This window comes from Drosophila biarmipes, chromosome 3L, assembly GCF_025231255.1.
Source record: "Drosophila biarmipes strain raj3 chromosome 3L, RU_DBia_V1.1, whole genome shotgun sequence".
Lineage (NCBI taxonomy): Eukaryota > Metazoa > Arthropoda > Insecta > Diptera > Drosophilidae > Drosophila > Drosophila biarmipes.
This window is the reverse complement of record NC_066613.1, coordinates 19,613,212-19,627,478: the sequence shown is the minus strand read 5'-3', so window position 1 is coordinate 19,627,478 and position 14,267 is coordinate 19,613,212. Positions and strand designations below refer to the sequence as shown.

The 14,267-nt window shown below is 42.7% G+C and overlaps 1 protein-coding gene across 1 annotated transcript; it reads left to right on the top strand.

Moving 5' to 3' along the window:
* Positions 1 to 4,212: 4,212 nt before the first annotated feature.
* LOC108035490 (opsin, ultraviolet-sensitive) lies at positions 4,213 to 13,294 on the top strand. Its single transcript, XM_017111141.2, has 4 exons — positions 4,213 to 4,316; positions 10,592 to 11,103; positions 11,717 to 12,042; positions 12,396 to 13,294. The coding sequence occupies exons 2-4, from the start codon at positions 10,739 to 10,741 to the stop codon at positions 13,289 to 13,291; spliced, it is 1,587 nt and encodes a 528-aa protein (XP_016966630.1). The 5' UTR covers positions 4,213 to 4,316; positions 10,592 to 10,738; the 3' UTR covers positions 13,292 to 13,294.
* The last annotated feature ends 973 nt before the right edge of the window (positions 13,295 to 14,267 follow it).

Below are 14,267 nucleotides of genomic sequence, written 5' to 3'. Positions count from 1 at the left end.
TCACCCGCAGCTTTTGAAGTTTTCCGTTAGTTTAGTTGCACCTTACATCACAGAGTCTCTTTGATAGCTTCGATAGGCCGCGGATCGCGAGGTAGCAAAGGGTATGCACGGTTCGGGGAGTGAGATCCCCTGTTGGCCCATAGCCGGGTGACTAATGGCGTGCGTGCTGGACTCAAGCGTCCAAGCGTTCGATGACGATGAGTAACTGCCGAATTGGATGACTACGATGGTATGATAAAGAGGGCAATCCAAGCCGGGGAAAGACCGAAAGACGCGACTGGAAAGTCAAATTTCGACTGCTCGAGCGACCGGCGAAAGCCCTCGAAAGAGAGTGGGGACTTGAGATTCGAGGGGGTTGCAAAACCGCAGGTCTTCGACGATCGTTCATATGTGGCTGGAGAAGTGTGGGCGATTGAAGGGCTTATCTCTGTGCCGCACTTAGGCTGATTGCTTTGTTGTTTATCTTGGCATCACATGTCGCAGCCACAATTCGCAGTGCAATGCAAATGCACAGGGCACATTTAATGGCATTACTATTGCATGCTAATCGCATTGTGCAGCTTGTTTGCCCTGCACTGCAATGGCTTTTCACTCTCCCCCGAAGGGATCAATAATTCTCAACCCATTAAAACCGGCAAACAGATTAACGCCATGCCATTTCACTAGTTTGCTCAATGGAAATCATTAAAAGAGCCCACCAGTCATACACTTTTTATGGCTTTCAGCTTTTGGACTACCCAAAAGATGGGCCCTCGTCTGCTAACTTATTACTAATTCAATAGGCGTAGTATTATAGCTTAAACAGGAATTTCGTATTAATTAAAGGTATAATAAAAAACCGTATCAATATGCCCAGACTCTTATAAGATACAACTTATATATCATTTTAAATGTAGCTGTTTTAAATTTCAAATTATTTTCCTAGCTGATAATGAAGTCTAGTTAGGGATCAAGTATATATAACTATTTTTGTGCCTAAACCATTAGTTACGCCTTTTACGGATCGAAAACAATACGCATTTAATTGACTACAAAATGGTATTGTATTACATATGACATGTGAATAGATCAGAAAAGCAATTAATTAAACCAGGAAACGGATTATCGTAATCATCATAAATGCGTTCATTGCCTGGGTTTCTGTAGATACTTTTGCGGGATTTTTGGGCCACTTACCGCCTGACTCATCCCGCGAAGTTGGCCTTTTGACAATGGAAACTTTTAGCGGAGCTGTTAAGCATTTTGCATTGTCGTTCAACTGAGGTTTGGAAGAGCGAGCGAGGCGAGTATTAAAACGACCTCCGTGATATGTCAAGCGGGAACACAAATGTCTGGTTCCCCGAGCACAATGTCTACAATCTGGAAAAGTTGCGCAGAGAACACTTACGCTTGGGCCCGCTTTATAATAGACTCTTTTTGTATTCTTATTTTTATTTTTTCTACAAGTCACTAATTACACTGCTTGGATTTTTGGAAGGGGAAAGGGGAAGTACAGAAGTACAGGTCGCGACAGGGACAGCATCAGAATCATAGAAAGAGTAAGTGCTTTTTTCGTGCCTTGAGTTAGGAAACGGCAAAACAAAATATACTACCAGCCAGCGGCGAATGCGTAAATGTCGTATAATTCAGTGCCACAAAGCAAAACTTTTAATATCAGACCTGGGAAGACGACCTGCGAAAGTTCGGTGGTGTGTTGGGGCTGCACATACAAAAATGTTGGGGACCTTATTGGGAATACTCTTTAAAAGGAGCAAGTTCTCTGAAATACTTTCAGAGTCTCTAAAGGTTTTTTTAAATAAATTTAACTCTCCCTTTGAAGTTTTTTAAAAAGGTTTTTATTTTTTAATAGCTTTTGCTTTCCCTTAATTTATATAAACAATAAAGCCTCACATAAATATTTTAATGGTCTTTTAAATATATATTTAAAACAAATAAAAAGTATTAAACCGAAGCATAAGCCATCGATATTTCAGTCTGCTGTTTTTCGTTACGCAAGGGTATTAAACCATCACAATGGCAAATAAGTAAACATCCATTAGAGCCGAATGTTTTTTATTTTCACTGATTACAAGCCCTCACTTTGGCCAATTTAAGCCAAGAGCACTTGCCAACAGCTAACACAAAAACGACATGGAATTACGGCACAAAAAAACTGCAGATGGGTAGGTAGAAATGAATAAATCGGCACAAATGTAGAGAGTTCGGCCGTCCAAAGGTAACCCCAGAGCTTGGGCCGTAGTTGTGGCCAGCCTACGGCAATCGTCACCGCTGTGGGCCAGGTCAGAAAGCTGGCTTAGAAAACAAACAGCTGTAAACAGCTAAGCCATCAGCAGCCACATCAATAATCATTAGAACTAGACTCGCTGGCATTTGCAAAGGGGGGATGGTGGGGACGGGGAGGCCTGGAGCGGGAAAGCGGCCTTTATCCGTATTTATTTTTAATTAAAGTGCAACTGCCGACCGGCTGCGGCTGGCTTTGCTCAATTTACGGACTCTAAAATGGTTCATGACGATGCCAAACCAGAAAAATGCCGCCAGTTTGTCAGCGCCGCTCGAACTCTACTATTTCGCACCGCAGTCAACCGCATAAATTCCTCGAAATGTACAATGGACCAAGGTGTTTATGAGCGGGTTAATACTGTGTGATTACCTTTTTTTGATTCCTGATTCCTGTGCCTAGTCAGCCATGGCAATCTGTTTTAGCTGAAAGTGTGAGTGCTGAATGTAGGCGGCAGACCTCTCCATTTTACCAATAAAAATATCATTTGGGATAATATTTAATCCCATAATTTTGGTGTTTATATATAAAATGTTAGGAAACAATATTTTTAAATTAAATAATTAAATATAAAATCACAAATTTAAATGAAATAATAATAATTAAATATAGTAATTCCAATTTGTATAATTTTGAAACCATGGAAATCTGTTTCAGCTGAAAGTGTGAGTGCTGAATTTAGAAGGCAAATTTATTAATTAAATCTATAGAAAATTCTCTTAAAATTACTTACCAATAAATAGGGCTTAACATCTTCTAATAATAAGGATAATATATTTTGTTATATTTTTATTCTATGAAATGTGGGTGCTTGTTTTATCAGATGCTTTTCAACTAGCATGTAAAATTCCTATAAATAAAATAAGTAAATCAAATAAGTATTATTAGAAACTTCTAATTAATAGGATTGTTAACAAATGAAAAGTTGAGGGGGTTAAAGCATAACTTCCTATAAATACAATGTGACTATGGACTGTCCTATCCTTCATATACTATATGAATTTGACTATCCCATATATACGAGTATATACCCAATTCATACCCTTATTATTTCCACATTCAGCGCTGCATTCCTAGAATCCTTGTCCCAACACCGCATCAACATAATGACATATTCTGAAACTTTAATTTAAAATCTGCATTATGGGTTGCGGCTTTTTGACACGCACACCTGTGCCCCAATAGACCCATAAGGCCATCCCTCATCAATGAACACCCAATCACCCCGACTCAGCCACCCAAATTACATAGACCATTGACTGACCCACCGGCAAACCGATACTTCCGGCACATGGACACCATCCCGAGGCATTCTCCGTCTGCCGAGTTCAAGAACCACGCACAAGTGGCCGTCATGAAATGCGAAAGGCCTTGGCCAATATGGGCCGGGAAGCCAACAAGGCAACTTGGGCTGGTTGTGAAAAAGGAAACCGCATCCTGCGCCTAAGAGCGGCGGGAAAACACTTTCTCTTCGCGCCTGCTCGCTGGCTCGGCTTCTCTTCAGGCATCCCGGGCTCGGGAAAAGGATGCCGACAAGCAACAATTTTCATTGATAAAAACGCCAGCAGCTGGCTCCTGAAAGTCAGTCGCCGCGCGAGTCTGCAGTCAGTCAGTTGGAGGCCCTCGGATGCCACGGATGTATCCCAATGGCCGAGATATTGGCGGTATAATTAAAAGTTGCGTATACGCCGCGTGTCAACAAGTAATAGCTCTGCTGAAAGCCGCTAAGTCGTCAAAGGAAAGGCTTACGAGCTGCTGGTTATATAGTTTTAAGGCATACCTATAACTTTGCCGGGTAATCGCCGGAAATTGAGTTAAAGTTCTTCGTGTCCGGTTGGCGCCAGTTGACCAACTTTGCTACCTCGCTGATGATAAACTAAGAAGTAAACTTCGCAAGTGGTCTGGGAAATAAAAAATTCAGAATTGAAGGGGACACAATTCGTTGGAAAAGCAGTTGCAATGTTGCGTTGCACAAAGGGAAATCAGTAAAGTGACCTTTTAAGTTCACGAAAACAAGATAACTCAATAATCACGGCAGGTGAGCACAGCCATTTCCTATAACCATCTCTTGAAAAATCCGTAAACATCTCGCCTCCTTGGATAAGAACTTGTGTAACTTGAAATACGTTGAACTTTGTTTACTTGCCAAAAAAGCAGTTGATTATTGTCGCCAAATCGGGCATCAATCAGCAAACTCCGCGCATATTTACTTGGCAATTGTTTTGAACAGTACAAAAGTATTTGCCAACGCTTTCAACTGATTTCACTTCTGTCGTTATAGCCCGCATTTGAAAAATTACTTTCCCATCAAAAGCAGAGCAAATATCCAATATTAATCAGACAATCAAAGCTATTCCGGGAACTATATTTTATAGTGCATTAAATTTAATTATACTCCCTTTGCTAAATGCCAAACTGCACTGCCAGGTATGCAAATCAAATATTAAATGGTAAATGCACAGAAAAATGTTAAACGTGTGAGTTTCAATCAAATTCCTTTGACAAGGCTTCTAGTGAAATTACCATTTGCATATTTTTAAATATTTATATAACTCCGCCCTTTATTAAATTTCATTGATATCCCGCGAAATAAACAAAGAGATTAGGGAGATTTGGGCCCGGGAAAAACGTTTTGTTTGCTCTTTATTGGTATTAATTTGATGGAGGTCTACTTAGGAAGGGCTTATTTTTATTAGCCCAAATGCTAGGAAAACACTTGAGCCAGGCCGGCTGAGAATAAGCGGCTTTTGCTAATGGGAAAAAGTGGAATACCTTCGAATGAATGGCCAAGTGCAGGCTGCTCTTTCTGCTCCTTCTGGCCATCTGAGCCCTCCGGGCTGATTTCCTTTCGGCTCTCGGTGCCTTCTTTGTTCGGCTGACACACCTGAGTGGCGACGTTCCATACAGCGCTCGCCCGCCTTCCCCCACTTTTCCGCTTTCCCAGCAAAAGCATGTAGAAGCCGGCTTCTCGGCATAAGATTGGCCAAACCGTAAGACCCATGAAGTGGTCTTCAGTGGACGACAGCCGCATTTCTTGGGGGCGCTGCTCGAGCAGTTGGCCTCGGCGACTCGGAGATGGCTCCTTGGATGTCTTGGAGATATGCAGTTCGTCCCTTCCATTCCATTTCCCCCGGCCAACCGAATTCCCATATGCAAACGCAGAGTGCTCTTGACTGTTTTGCCTACATTCCGGCCACTGCACCTACGGCTGCTGGATGCCTGATGGTTCGCCAGTTGGTCACAATGGCAATTCGCGTCTTAAAGGCAGCACCCTGCTTTAATTCAGGCCAGATTGAACACTTGACATGCCCATGCAGTGATCTCCGTTTCAGCAACATGAGCCATCAGCATCAGCATTCATAGCGGCTGCACCGGGGAAAAGTATCTTTTACTTGACTGGCGGACGCATTTCATGGATGAAATGCACACGTGTCTCGGCTTTGGCCATTTGGATTTTTAATATTTGGCCACTTTATTCATCCAAAAATTCCCATAAAATGTTTTCATATTAAACTGTTTGTTTTTTGATAAATAAACATGGTGCAGATTTATTTATACAGCGGTAAAGTGTTCGTCACAAATTCGATTCTGAGAATGGGAAGTTAGTTAAACATTCCAATCTACACTTGTTAGACCCAGAGTCAATGGGTTTTTTCAGAACTTTAAAGCTATGTTTTTTTTGGAAAAGAGGGAGGCCACAGAGCTTGCAGGGGAAGTCCTTATATACACTGAAGTAAATTTCGCCAGAATTGGCTGCTAAGCGATTTCAGTACGCTGCTCTAAAAATATAATCCTTCCAGTTCTGAAAACTATAAAAGCTCGTTAGTCCGTTAGTACACTCAGTCCCTTGTAAAATCTGGGGAATAATAAAAGCCACCAAGTTTTTCCTGCCTGCATGTTTAGGCGGTTAAGAGCCTGTTGATGACGGCGATGGCGGCGTGGAACTATCTGTTCAGTCACAGCCTTGGGCTTGCATTTGGTGGGAAAACCCGGCCAGCCGAGCACGTGCACGGGTTGGAAAAGGGGAAAAGGGGGTTGGGTTATGAGGAAAAGTCTGAGTGCAGATGAGGACTGCAATAAACTGCCATACATAAGTGAAAATTGTGAAATGAAAACTTGCGCGAACATAAATCAATATACCCAAGGGGGGGGTCAGGGTTCTCATGGCAAAGGGAAAATAGGAAAAAAAAACAAAATCCACATGGCAAAATGTCCCCGACTCGGGTTTACCTCCTCCTAAAGCCTGGCTGCCGACTAGATTTCGTGTTTATGAATCAGCTGCGAAATGCTGCCCTCCAGCTGGTGTCACCCTTTGAAAAAACAGGATGCAGGACAAAGGGGTGGCACATTACCCGTCTGATCAGGACACATGTGATTGCGTGGGTGGCGTGGGCTGCCTTGTGCTGGGTTGATAAAAAATTTGATTTAAAAAAAATGTGACTTAAATTGCTTATAAATGAACGTGATTTCGTGACTTTAAGCCATTTGCGTTTAAATGTATTTTTGGCGAGCCCTTTTTTGCTTGTCAATTTAGGGTTTAAAAAGGGTTTAAAGCTTTTGCTTGTCAATTTAGGGTTTAAAAAGGGTTTAAAGCTAATAAAAAATGTTTAACGTTTTTGCAGCAATGAAATATATGTTCTGAAAAATAATAACTTTAATTGAAATCATATATATGTCATGCGAAAGTTCAAAATTTAAATCATTTCGGTTAAATGGAACCTTTCATTAGTACCTTGACCTATCCAAACGAAATATATTTTCTTTAGAAGAACTTCAAAGTCAATTTTAAAAAAGTATTTTATTCATTTTAATCATTTCCTATTTAAGTTTCAGGCTTCTGTAATAGATCCTTTGGGTTTGAATATACTATTTTCTTTATGCCTAAATATATATTCACACAGAAAAAATATGAAAATCTATTAAGATATATAAAAAATAATAACAATAATTAAGTGAACACATCTTCTATATACATACGTTTTGGACCTATGTTTGTGAATTTTATAGTCTATCAGAATAGGATAAATTATTAATATTTAGTGGAACCGCGCACATTAGTAAAACAATTTTACTTTTCAGATGTATCTTTCAGCCCCTAACTTAAAGCCAAAAGCCCCTTTAATGCAATAATTGCGGCCTCCTGTTCTGCAGACGCCGAGCGAAAAATCCAAAACCCGTTAAAATTGAAACTTAATTTAAACAAATTATTTTCTTGCTCTTTCGCAGCCGTTGTTAGCGCTTTTCCGCTTTTTCACCAAGTGCCTGGATAATTGTATCCGGGCAATCATCCCGCATTTCCACTGGCTGCCGCAGGACTTGAACAAAAACGGAACAGAACCGAACACTTTAAAACCATTTCCACTCGTAATTAAATTTTGAGAGCGGTTGAAATTGTGGCGGCAGAATAAAAAGCGCAATGCATTTGCCAGCGAAACATTTGTGCAACCAGCCAAAATGCGCATATCCGCCCTGGGAAAATCAGCGCCTAAGTGATGGTTCCGCCTTTGGTTAGTGCTCGGCGTTTTGGCCTTGACGAGCCGTGGGGGGTGGGGATAATTTGCAAAAAGTCTGGCCCTGGCCGTTAAGAGAACTTGGCCTAATCGAATGAATGTGAATGGGCCCAAAAATGTCACGCCTGCCTGCATATTCCTTTGACAGGTTTCTTAACGGCTCTCACTGCTCAGTTGGGTCCTTTGATCATCCTGAATGACCCTAAAGTGGCCTAATCGGTTTCCAAAGAGCCTGGCATAAATGGCATTAGGCAGGCTATTTTAATAACAATCATGGAGAGACAAACATTTAAATATTTAAATTGTATTTACCTGTTGGGTGGATACAACCTGGAATATTTTTAATCAACTTGTGAATTTATTTCATATATTAAAGGGAACTTATAGTCAGTTTACGTACATTTTAGAAAGGCAAATATCCCGCTCGACATTTTTAATTTACTTGCAAATTGACTTGATTAAAGGGGATTTGGAAAAGGTCTTCGTTGATATGCAAAAGGTTGGCCTTAAACTGTCTCCGGGGAATCCCCCATTTTACTACATACTGAGGCTATTTTAAAGGCAATTTAAAATATACAAATTAGGTAAAATAATTTATTTTATTAATAATTTATTTATTTATGAAAATAACCTTTAGTACTCAGTAATTAAAATAGTATAATAATATCTATTCAAAAAGCAACCAATCAGCCAAAGACTACAATCAATAATAATGCCAAAAATATTTTTCCATAGGTATTGAATAAGAATGCTTCTTTGATGCTAGATAGGCTTGGTCTTGGAGGAACTGTCCCAAACAAAATGGGTGATATGAGGACAGTCTTTGAGCCCAGCAGCTAGTTACCTTTAACGAGCATTCAAAAGCAGCCTGTGCCCAGTCAGTCAAAGGACCTCCAACAGGCTGGCAAGTTGCACCGGCGAGGGACGCATTCCCATATCCTATTTAGATGATTAATTGCCAATGCCACAACAGCCTGTTTCCCCTTTGGCAAAGGCATTCGATTTTCCACAAAATTCAGTTCGCATTCAGTTGGAACAAAAGTCAAAACAAAAACTAGCACCCTTTTTGCAGGCCAAAGACAAATTTCAATTGGCCAATTAGTGCCATTTAACTGGTAAAGAACGCCGCTCTCAAAGCGGAACTCTATGTGCTGGCACAATAAATATATATATTTTTCAGCGAATGTTTCACCAAAAGGCAGCATTTCGTCGACTTTGTTTTGATGTTCCGAGAGTTGTGAATATAATAAGCGGAACTCTGGGGCAAAAATGCACGTAGGTCACTTGTAGTCCTTCGCAGATGCCACAGTTGTTGCTGCTGCTGCTGCATTTGTTGCTGCCTCTTGGTTGTTGGCCAAAAGTTTCGAGCTCAGAATTTGTCTTTGGCCAAGTGCTGTTTATGCTCGGATTGCGTTCTCCAGAAGTTCGTGTTTGAGTTTCAGGCGGAAAACACTTGCGGCAAGACCTCAGACTCGAAAAGCCCGCCGGGCTCACGTGGCTGCCTGGCAGTTATTTAATAAGCAATTAAGTTCCCTAATTAAATGCATTTTCTTGGAGATTTACATAATAAGTAATCTAACCCAGGCATACTTCCCAGGGTGGACGTTAATTGATTTGCCATGTCCGCATCTAATTGCATAGAACTACCAAACTGGATTCGGTTTCACTTTCCGTTGTTAACTAACCATGAACTAAAATAGATGCGGGAAGGAAAGTTTATTTAATAATATAGAAGAAGATTGTTAAGTCATCCCCGTGCCATATGGCCTTATGACACTTGCTCCAGGCTCTTTGACACTTTCTTGTTTTTGAAATCGTGATGATATACATTCATAAAAGGTTGTCAAGCTGCTGACTCTTTATTTCTAGGGGGCTGAAAAAATTCTTGAATGAATTTCCGCCTGTCAGTGTTTTTTAATTCCGTCTCAGTTGCTTGTGGATTTGTTTTTTGCAGCCTAAAAGCATTGGCAACGCGGAAAAAATTGAAAATGGAAATTTTAGAGCTCACATGTCACCTACCGAATCAAATTTCCACAATTTAAAGGGCAGCGGAATTAAAAATTTTTGGCTCTTTTGCTATGTTAAAGGAGTTCAAGGAACCGAAAAGTTAGTACTAGGATTGGGTGATATCATATAGGAATAGCATAAATTAGACTGGTTACTTTTCAATTTTGTCAATAGGGTATCCAGATTTTTTCATTTAACGACAAAGTCTTCCACCTTTATAAACTCATTCCTAAAATTCTAATATTATTGTTATTAAAATTGCTTGCTAGCTTTATTGAAATACTTGTATTTTACACAAAGGAGTGTACAGCAAATTGAAGCCCGCACTTTGGAAATTAAATTAAGTTCAAGTTGCGGCTTAACTGAGTTTGCTTTGCCAAATACACACATAAAAAACTTTCTTAATCAGTAAAGAGGCGGGGAATTTTTAGTTCGACATTGTGCTCAACCTTAACCGAATAGTTAACACAATGTTATTGGTTTCCCGCTGCTTTTAATAAGTTTTTCCTGCCAAGCCCACAGCCTGGGGCATTTTTCCTGAAGGCGTGAAAAAAGTTCGACCCAAGATTATTGGTTTCATGCTGCTGCAATCAGCACTTCTGAAAAAATACCTAAAACTTCAATTAAGGCAAGCAATTGCTTTCAAAGTGATTTGCGGCTTAAAGTTGGCTGAGACGAAATGCTGATGCTTTAAGTTGTAAATAAAGTTAGTACTCGAAGACATCTTAGTCCCAGAGCGCTTAATTAAATAGAGCATCGATTAGGAAAACTGACTTTTTATCTGTCCCGCTTTTAGGGTCACCGGCGGAGAGCTAATTGCAGCTAACCCCCTTGGCATTTAGCAAACGGAAAATGCTTCGTGACCGCTGCAGCCACACAGAAGCACCACCAACCTCATCCACAGCCGCATCCGCACCAGTGGAACTGGTGGCTTGCCCGCCAAATGCGGCAGTCGCGGCGCTGGCAAGTAAATAAGCGTCATTCTCGCGTCCACCTTTGCGGGCACGTTCCGCATCCGGATTGTTGGCTCTCCGAACTCGTAAATATTTGGGGCCTCCGCCAAGCCAGCCAAGTGATGGAGGCCATCATCATGACGACCCTGCCCGCCCTGACGACGGATGCCGGTGACAGCAGCAGCTTCTGGCTAACCGGAGCCCTCTCGCTCTCCGAACTGCTGGCCAACTCGAGCCACGGCCCCACTGGCAGCACATCCTCGTCGGCCGGGAATCCATCGGCCGGATCAGCGGCGGTGAATGTGGCCAAGGACCACGAGAAGCACGTGAATGACAGCGTCTCCACGGGTCTAAGGTAAGGTACCCCCATGCCATACAGTACAGTATGGCCATGCCCAGTCCCAAACCCACATTCACGTCTCTGACTATGGCTCTGGCACATTTTCCATGCTCGTGACTGGCTCAACAAGTCATCGCGATAAGCTCGGCTTCATTTTCTAGGACCTGCATTCAGCTAATGTTCTTGGAATGCCATTATATAACGTACGAGTAGTGCAGCTGCCAAGGGGGGAATAATCAGATTACGTAAGTGGCGGTTTTAAGCCTATAACTAGATTATCTGTCTATAGTCCCAGCCAAAAGGGAGGGAATTCTTGGGCTTAAGAAGGTTGGCACTAGTACTGCATACCCATGAATACTACAATACAATTTATCAGTGCTCTCGAATTTTTTAGATTTTTAGTGAAATTATTAGAATTATTATCTTTTTTTAATATTTTAAAACTATTTTTGGCGCTTAGAATTATGGGCTAATGGTTTTTTTTGTACCTATACTAAAGATTTCCAAGATCCAAAAATGTTTTTAATGAAAAAATTAATTTTTTTAATGTTTGAAATCATTTATATGGCTTAATGAAGCCTTTTATTTTAACTAATATAACTATTATCATTGTTTTCCATTACCCCAGCAACTACACCTCGTACCCCAGCTACATTCACTACCGGGACAAATACGACCTGAGCTACATCGCCAAGGTGAATCCCTTCTGGCTGCAGTTCGAGCCGCCCAAGTCGAGCACGTTCCTCATAATGGCGGCCCTCTACTGCCTCATCTCGGTGGTGGGATGTGTGGGCAATGCGTTCGTCATCTTCATGTTCGCCAACCGCAAATCGCTGCGGACTCCGGCCAATATTCTGGTGATGAACCTGGCCATCTGCGACTTTCTCATGCTGATCAAGTGTCCCATTGCCATCTACAACAACATCAAGGAGGGGCCTGCCCTGGGGGATATAGGTACGTTTTTAGAAGCTCTAATAGGTTCTTAAAATATTTGTTTTAAAGAAACACTTATTCTAAAGAGTAAAAAGCAATATAGTATTTATTTAAAAATATAAATAAACATTTAAAACAGTGGTCGGCAGGCGGGAGGGCACACGGTTTGCTTTTCTTTGTGGTACACTGTTTGCGTGGCGGCAGAAAGTGCGCCAGCCCGCCTAATGAAAAGCTGCTCACCGCTGATTTAAAGCGAAAACCTCCTGGTGGACGAAACCAATATTCCTGCTCTTCAAAGAGATTGGCTTTCCCGCTTTGAGGCTTAAAATTGAGGTTGCCCCCAAAAAAAACTCACCCACTTTTCCCACCCGCAGCCTGTCGCCTCTATGGATTTGTGGGCGGCCTGAGTGGCACGTGTGCCATCGGCACCCTCACCGCCATCGCCCTGGACCGGTACAACGTGGTGGTCCACCCACTGCAGCCCCTGAGACGCTGCTCCCGCCTGCGCTCCTACCTGATTATCCTGCTGATCTGGTGCTACAGCTTCCTGTTCGCGGTGATGCCCGCCCTGGACATTGGGCTGTCGGTCTACGTGCCCGAGGGCTTCCTGACCACCTGCAGCTTTGACTATCTCAACAAGGAGACGCCCGCCCGCATCTTTATGGCCTTGTTCTTCGTGGCGGCCTACTGCATCCCGCTGACCGCCATTGTGTACTCCTACTTCTACATCCTCAAGGTGGTCTTCACGGCGAGTCGCATCCAGTCGAACAAGGACAAGGCTAAAACGGAACAGAAGTTGGCCTTCATTGTGGCGGCCATCATAGGACTGTGGTTTCTGGCCTGGTCGCCCTACGCCATTGTGGCCATGATGGGCGTCTTTGGCCTGGAGCGGCACATCACCCCGCTGGGCTCCATGATACCCGCCCTCTTCTGCAAAACCGCTGCCTGCGTGGATCCCTACCTGTATGCGGCCACCCATCCGCGGTTTCGCGTCGAGGTCCGGATGCTGTTCTACGGACGCGGAGTGCTGCGGAGGGTCTCCACCACCAGGTCCTCGTACATGACACGGTCCCGATCCTCGTTCACCCACCGATTGCGCAGCAGCAACACCGGTGAGGGCGGCGGGCCGGGGGATCACCGGATGGAGACCTACCTGATGAACAACAACCTGATGATGGTGCCCGAGGAGACGGAGGAGAACGAGGAGATCGTCGTGGTGGCCGAGATCAACAACTCGGTGAGCAGCGTCATGGAGCAGAGTAAGTTCTGAAGGGCGCCCTCTGCAGAACCGGATGGGAAAGTTCTATATTAAGTTATTCACCAAAACGTCTCAATTGTTTATATTAGAATCCCAAATAGCCAAGGGTCTTAATTGCTATGCCTAGTTTACAATTTCCCATTGTTTATTTTAAACTGTTTCGTATTTCAAAGGGAGCCTAGCATTGCAAAATCCGCAATATTATTAAGTCTGATTGATATGTCTAATCATAAATAGTATGGATCGAGTCAAGTTTCATTGTGGGCCTAATCAAACTTGTGTGTGCAAATAGCAGACCGAGCAGCAGGACCTAGTCCCAGTAATTGCTCTCCCCAACACCAGCTGCCCAATGGCATTGTTGAGTGGGCTGAATGCCATGTCATCGATGGACCTACAATTGAAATGAAAATAATAAATAGAAATGAAGCAGGGAAATGCGCCGGGCCGTGGGACGGGGTACGGGCAGCGACGGCAGTAGTGATAGTAACCATATTTAATGAGCTTATGTGATGTTTAGACAGCGGGGGCACACCAAATTCGCTGGATGTGCAGGAGAGCCGATAAATAGTGGGGGAGCCATTATGTCGAGCCCAAAGGAATGTCGAAATTAGTACAAAGATGGGGTGGAGGGGCAGAAACGGTAATGCGATAGGGAAATTATACATAATTTCAGGGAAAGTCACTCAGCACTAAGGTCAAGCCTTGGGTATTGAATGCCGAGCAGGCGGACCTGCAGATTGTTCGTATTGCATTGTTTAGTATTGGGGATGGAACAATCACAAAGGATTGCCGGCTTATTGTATTTCAATTGTATTGCGTTGGCAGCCTGTTGTCGACGAATTAAACTAATTGCGTTTATGTCTCAGTGTCTAAGCCGCTGGCGTGTATCTGTGTATCTTATAGGTATTCTAGATTGTATACAATGTCTACTCTTAATTCGAAACTAAGCAAACGACTTTGATAAAGTCAACGAGTACTTGTACCTGTA

What these genes read in the sequence shown, in the direction of transcription:
- LOC108035490 (XM_017111141.2), top strand. Translation starts at nt 10,739, where the DNA reads ATGCGGCAGTCGCGGCGCTGGCAAGTAAATAAGCGTCATTCTCGCGTC. An exon ending in AGCGTCTCCACGGGTCTAAG is followed by an intron (nt 11,104 to 11,716) that starts GTAAGGTACCCC and finishes CCATTACCCCAG; the next exon opens with CAACTACACCTCGTACCCCA. An exon ending in GCCTGCCCTGGGGGATATAG is followed by an intron (nt 12,043 to 12,395) that starts GTACGTTTTTAG and finishes TCCCACCCGCAG; the next exon opens with CCTGTCGCCTCTATGGATTT.